We start from the raw sequence: 6,956 nt of genomic DNA, 5'->3' as shown, positions 1-6,956 counted from the left end.
ATTAAATGTGAAACATATAGCAACTTAAGAACTCTTCCTTGGTTGCACTGAAACATATCTTCGTTTACTTGGATGGAGTTTTTTTTTTGTTCGATGTAGCTATATAATCTGATGAACAAAATAATTTTCTTAAATGAAAATCAAAACCTGTCTTCGGAAACAAATTCTTCTTTCAACATATTACACATTTCTTTGACCATAGTTATCATTGATTATGTCGGTCAAACATCACATTGAGGCAAATATACTATCTGGCAATAACGTTGATATTTCAGCAAGCGTAGCATTATTATTTCCAATCTCTTGGTACCGTTCAGCCGATGTGTTCAGCGGTTAAAGTACTATTCTTTCGTAAGCTGAATGAGGTTTGTTGATTCGAGCAAATTTGTCGTTCCAAAATTTCTCGTTTAATCCTATGAAATCAATATGTACTTGTTTGAAATATATTAAACTCGAAAACATACAGCATTCAAATCAAAGCATCAATATTTTTTTATAACTAAAAAGTCACCGTGTTGAGTGAGGCATTGTTTGAATCAAATAAACTGGAAGTAAGAAAAAAAAATAGTTATTTGGTTCCATGACTTTTTTTTCTCAGTTCACTTTAGAATATTCCGGGTGTAGAAATCTATGTAGGAAATGGGTTAATGAATTCTGCTTATATTCTGTTATCTTATACTTTTATTAGATGTTCCTCGTTCGAGGTATTAGATAAGACTGACGAACTGAGGGGCTGTAGAAGAGAGGATTATTCATCCGTACCCATTGCTCTAAATACGTAAGAGCGTAATACGAGTTTACAAATATCAGCAGATTAAAGATCGACATAAGACATTTCTATATATAGACTATAGAGATTATTTTTGTATACACAATAATATGAAACCAACAATCTACACCACGAGATCTCAGATGTTGCATGAAACATGTATTTGTGGTATTGGTAATGACTGAAATTTTTTCAACCTAAACTATTCCACCCGTATCATTCATTCTTCGCGAAACGCTTAAAATGATAACGTGAGCGTCAAAAGTATCAGCAGGAAATTTGGAAAATCAACATATTTTCGTTGAAATTGTAATTATTTGCTTGAAATTCATTGAATATTAAACCTTTATCTTCAGAATCAGAGATATTATTGTTCATGTTTGTATTGGACCGAATACAGATAAATTGATGGTGTGACATTACGATTCGTTAATATTTATAAATGTAGGTATGATCTATTATATTATCCTGAATTTCCTTTGCAAAGAAAATCGACATCCTGAGAACACGGATGTGTCCTTTCTAGACTGTTTAATAAAAAGGGTATATTTTAAGTTGGTACGACGTCGGTATATAACGCAAATTCAAATATCGGCATAATGTTCAATTACTTGCTACATCTTCAGCCACGATACGCATGGTCATCGATTTAATCGCTGACGCAAAGCTGCCGTTTCTATTCGCATGGTGAAGATCTAGAGGAAAAAAAAAAAAAAGTCAGTGGCTCAATTTCATCCCAACAAGGAGGAGATTTCGATGAAATTTCGTACATTCCGCTTGGATTTTTACTTTCATGCAAAAAGATCTCTGATTAAAAACACTTGTCGCAAATTTTTTTTCATCATGTTACTGTGCGTCTCTTTTTTGAACGATGAATTTCAAAATTACTTTCTGAAAGGATTTCTTGATCCGACATTCTGTCGTACGAAAACAAAAGTAGAATCGAATATTGAAATCTCCAGGAAAGTCTTTCCTTGAGCAATTAAGTACAAGAGGATTTAAAAATCATGTGTTAATTGGGCGAGGCATCGTAACTGAGAAGTTGACTCTATCAAACGTTCTGCGTTCATCCAATCCTGTCTTACTTTTCCCCACACGAATGTCGCGAGATATCAGACCGCAAGGCTGTATAAATAGCGCTGAAAGCTGATAGCATGTCATTAGTGAATCTGGAGAGTTAACGTTGGAAGCAAAGATGGCACCGATGATATCTTATACGCTGCCTGCGATGCAGCTTGTGTGTAATCTCGTCATCCCGGGATCTCCAGGCACGAACATCTCAAATTTGGATTCAAAACTCACGTCGGTTCAATCAGAAAATCTGAACGTCTCCAATGCGGAAAACTCGGCTGACTTGTTGCACGACACAACTCCGACTTCAAATCCATGTGTGACTGAATCATCACCGAAGGGAAAGATGCTCCCGGATGGCTATGTAAGGTTCCCTGAACTCGGAGTAGCCTTCAAGCATCATCGTGACGAAGCGGTGGAGTGGCCAATTGCTGCGAAGAGATGCGTCGACGAGGGTGGAAACTTGGCGGTGATTGATTCGTGGCGCAAGTTCGACGTCGCCCAGTCACTTTTATCGTTCGCTGAATACATCCACGTAGGCATAACTCTCATGTACGAATCCCAGCATTGGGTCGACTTCAGAACAGGTAAGCTAATGAACGAGACTTGCAATGGCCTTTGATAATTTTTAAACACAGAGTCGGATAATGTCTAACGTCTACGAACATTGGTAATTTAGGATCGATCCTGTCGTCTATACCCTGGCAAGCAGGTGAACCTAACGGTACAGGTTTCTGTACCCGAATGGACGATGAGACTCGAGGACTGGGATGTTACGATTGTACATACAACAGACATTTTATATGCGAGATTGAGATTTGAGCGAAAATTGATAAGCACGTAGAGTCACGATCGTAACCATTAATTAGTTCATAACGAAATACTAAAAGTGTGCTATTACAATATATTTTGTCATTTAGTACTTATTGTTAGTACAAGTACTTATCGAACAACAGATGACGTTTTAATTGAAAAGGCTTTGAACAATAAGTCAATGGATTCATCTTTAGTCATTCGAGTCAGGGATTCCATCATCCCAAAAAATACGCCACGGTTCAATTTCAAGTTACAGAATTTTCAAGAAATTTTTCAACACGAAAACAAATTTAGGCATCATACGTTGCGAGTTGATTCGAAGAATGCTTGACAATATGAGCAAATTATGAAACAAATCCGAAATAGCCGGGGCTAGACCTCAAATACCCCATATTATAAACACATCTCCCCAGAAAGCATCTCTGGTGCAAAAACCTTTCGTCAAGTACATTAAAAATGTGGTCATTGGCCCCAAAAATATCTGCTCTGTTAAAAAATGTATGCACATGATCACCTCACGCAAGAAAAAAAAAAAAAAAAATTCTCTAAATACTCTCATCCTTTATAAAAAAAAAGAAGATTCAAATCACATACTACTGCCAAGTACATGTCTGTTAATTTACAATAAAAGTATGATTGAAACTTGTTGTAACTTTCCAAGCGAGATAGAAGAAGTGAAGATTGATAACTGCTACCTAATGAAATTGAAAATCCAGAAAAGAAATTACATTTGTAAGTGGTACTTGGCTCGATTTTATACATACATGTATATATTTACACATATATATGCTTATACATAATAATAACAACAACAGCAACAACAATAATGATAATAGTAACAACAGCAACAGGAACAACAGAATATGAATTATATATGTATATTATACTTTTCAATTGAATGTTAATAAAATAAAAAATTTTGTTTTACCAATAAATTTTACAGAAAATAAATTATTCGCCAATCTGACTGGAATGAACATAGCCTGCTGACATGCCGGGGATTCTTTTCAGCTCTTCTCTTTGTCTCGTTTAGAGCGATTCTCGGTGCAGCTACAACAGCCTGCACTGAGAGAAATTTTTAGTTCCGGTTACCGCTCAGTCCTTAACTATTTTTATTTTTCACAACAATCGAAAAATATAGTTCCAGGTACAAAATGATAATTAGTATTCTAGCCGTTACCAGAAAGTCTGGCATCCGTTACTATTTTTTCTCATTACGATCACTGTTACTATATTTCCTTGCAACTGTTGCTTGTGCAGCAATAAATTGACGTTAAAGCCTTATTTAAATAAAAAAGTGGAGTAAATCTCAGAAACTGATTTTGCGTAGCAATAACCAAAAAAGGATCGACAACAGCGCAAAATGGTTAGGCGTACCTCGTTTTTCGTAATTCCAACAATATTCAAACAGTTTTTTTTAACGATACCTGTCTTACCGAATTTTTCTAGTCAACGTAACAAATGAAATTTTTCTCAGTGAGTCTCCAAACCTCTAATATGTCCACCAGCTGCCATCAACGTCGCAGACCATTTATTGCAGGTCACTGATCGTCCTTCTCAAAGGAGAACGCGGATTCCACCCCAGGGACACGTGATTTTCGTAAAGCAGGGGCTGACTGCGACGATCACTGCGACGTTCAATTCAACGAAACGCGCAATTTAGGGTGAAAGTCACTTCTGCTATTCGATGTAGAACGAAATTGAATCTAAATTCGGCTGAACATATGTTCGGCTCTAACACCTTCGTCTTTGAACTGGAATGTTTGAGGTGTTTTTTGCTTTTTGGATTAGACTAAATCGTATCGATGTATTATATTTTTATACTCACAATGTGGACTATCACGATTTATAATACTGCGAAACAGATGATTATCAATCACAGATTGAATGGGATTTTTCCCCAGAAGTGGTTTGAATGTTATTAAGAAATAAGCAACAGATGTAATTTTCAAGGTAATATTTGAAAATTAATTTACGATCACGTTTATCAAATTGAAAGCTAAGTTAAGGCGTTATTTTTTGTATACGAGCAGTGAAAAACGATTCGTTATCCCTTTTTGGAAGTTTTCTATTTGGCTCACCGCCAAAAACGTTTGTGCGTTCTGCCTTGAAGGAGATATCCAACCGCCGACAGTGGATGGTGTGAAAATCGAACACTGAATTGTCTGCGAGACGAAAATCTTATGTGCGTGAAACCCGATTTACTCAGCCAACATTTTCAAAAAAAAAAAAACAGAAAATTAATGCGGATTGATAAAGCGTTCTGAAATGGTGCTTGAAGTTCGTTTTTGACTTTCGTGCAAAAATCAAATATTATCTTCCAAATTTTACAACCTAGGCGATATTTGACTAGCTTTTCAATCAACTAACCTTTATACAGGCGGAAATTCTCAATATAGTCTTTGCCTGTGATCAGGACTCAACATATGTTATACATAAGATAAAAGCACAACATTTTGAGACCTTCTAAGAGGAATAAAGCTCCCAAAATCCCGGCAGTCTGAAGGTTGAAATAATAGTTTTGCTTGTTTCAATATCTGCAAGTTACTGTCGTTCTGAATTGTAACATCCGACATGCAAGAATATCGAGACGAAAATACGGAATAACAGACTCGAATTTTTTTTCCACGTAAACCGCAAAATTATTCAAAGTCAGAAATGACGATTTGACGAGCCATTTTTTGCCATGCTCCAACCAAGAGTTCCCGAAGGTTATTCACATTTAAGACTGTATTATCCGCAATTAACCAATCTCGTAAATACTGTATAAACGAAATTTGAAAATATTGAAATTCACCGCTACTTTAATTCTACTTATTTTCGAATGAAATTATGAAATCAAGCCCGGTTGCATAAATACACTTTGAAGATGAACAACCACGTTTTGATTGGTGAAAATAATGTGCGAAAATTTTATCGTTCATAAAAAAGAATCGACGTACATGAGGGCTAAATGAAAAAGTGATTCTAAACTTCGAATGGCTATAATTCACGATTGCATGGATTCCATGAGAATCAAATCAATCCATCGGGGAAAATCTGTATTAAATATCCAAATCCTATCAGTAGTGTTGGAAAATCCATTCGTCAGCGATCGATTCTCGCATCCACGGCCTGAAAACTAAATCCATGGTACACTGAGAGAAATTCTTAGTTCCGGTTACCGCCTAGTCCTTCATTTTTTACCACAATCGAAAAATATAGTCCTAGGTAGAAAATGAAAATCAGTTTTCTAGCTGTTACCAGAAAGTCTATTATCACTCACTATTCTTTCTCATTACGATCGTTGTTATTATATTTTCTTGCAACTGTTGCGAAAATTCAATGCTTGTGCAACAATAAATTGTACGCGTACCTCGTTTTTCGCAATTCCAACGATATTAAAACAGTTTTTCAACGATACCTGTTCTACTGAATCGTTCTAGTTACTGTAACAAATTTCTGGGATCAAAAATTCATGGAGTAATTCATGCAACACGAGCAAAATTGGCCCTACCCACGCCTGAAGCCGGAAATGACTTTTTGCGTCGCCCCGGGTGAAGTTGGGGATTCTCGTGGGTGGTTGGTCGGGAGCCCGGGTATCCAGGCTGCGTCGTCATGGCGACGAGACTTTCCCCAGGCATCCCCAGGGTCCGGCTCGACGTCAGCCGTTCAAGTGGTTCTTGCCTCGGTACTCTAATTATTCCTGTACCCACGCTGCGACGAGGCGTTAGGGAGCTGTGTCGTTTTTTCCCCGGCTTGATGAACTTTGAAACACCGTTACTCGTTAATTTGGTGGACGGGATTTTTTCTCTCGAACAAGAAAGACGATCGTTTGTCGCAAGGAATTGCCCCGAATCTTGAATCGTATCGTATGAAATTGAATAAAATAGAGGGAAATTTGAACCTGTAAATCTTTTGGATATTAAGTTATTGTTACGAATATAATTTGGTCTAAAATACCGTGTTAAACGGCCAGACTTAAGAGGATGCTGAAATCAGTTATTACCGACGGAGTAAGACGTCAGTCTCTTTGACTATTATTAAAGGCTGCGCGGCACCGATGCAGTAAAAATGTCGCAGTCAATGCAATTTCACCCGTGCGACCAAATTTCATGAATTCTTGCGAAAAACCTTTGGAAGCTCAGGATTTGATCGAACGATTTCGCAACCGCGTCTCAACCGAATACACGAAGTGTTTTCTGATGAATTCTTTTCGACTATGATTATCCAGAGACGAATAGTTTTGCCGACTGAATGCATTTCAGACTAGGGTATGGAAAGAGAAAAATAAAAATGAGGATTTATGGTGTTCTAAGCA

General features: G+C 37.0%; 1 protein-coding gene across 1 annotated transcript; it reads left to right on the top strand.

The window, feature by feature from the left end:
* The first annotated feature begins 1,942 nt into the window (after positions 1–1,942).
* LOC107222958 lies at positions 1,943–3,259 on the top strand. The gene is made up of 2 exons (XM_015662513.2): positions 1,943–2,427; positions 2,520–3,259. Exons 1-2 carry the CDS (start codon positions 1,965–1,967, stop codon positions 2,660–2,662), a joined length of 606 nt encoding a protein of 201 aa, XP_015517999.2. The 5' UTR covers positions 1,943–1,964; the 3' UTR covers positions 2,663–3,259.
* The last annotated feature ends 3,697 nt before the right edge of the window (positions 3,260–6,956 follow it).

Source organism: Neodiprion lecontei, chromosome 2 (assembly GCF_021901455.1).
Source record: "Neodiprion lecontei isolate iyNeoLeco1 chromosome 2, iyNeoLeco1.1, whole genome shotgun sequence".
In the NCBI taxonomy this organism is placed as follows: Eukaryota; Metazoa; Arthropoda; class Insecta; order Hymenoptera; family Diprionidae; genus Neodiprion; species Neodiprion lecontei.
The sequence above is the reverse complement of the archived record's forward strand: the minus strand, read 5'-3'. Positions and strand labels throughout refer to the sequence as shown.

Bases quoted from the DNA above. Each gene is read 5' to 3' on its own strand.
- LOC107222958 (XM_015662513.2), top strand. From the start codon at position 1,965: ATGGCACCGATGATATCTTATACGCTGCCTGCGATGCAGCTTGTGTGT. The intron at 2,428-2,519 runs GTAAGCTAATGA...TTGGTAATTTAG, and splicing joins TTGGGTCGACTTCAGAACAG to GATCGATCCTGTCGTCTATA.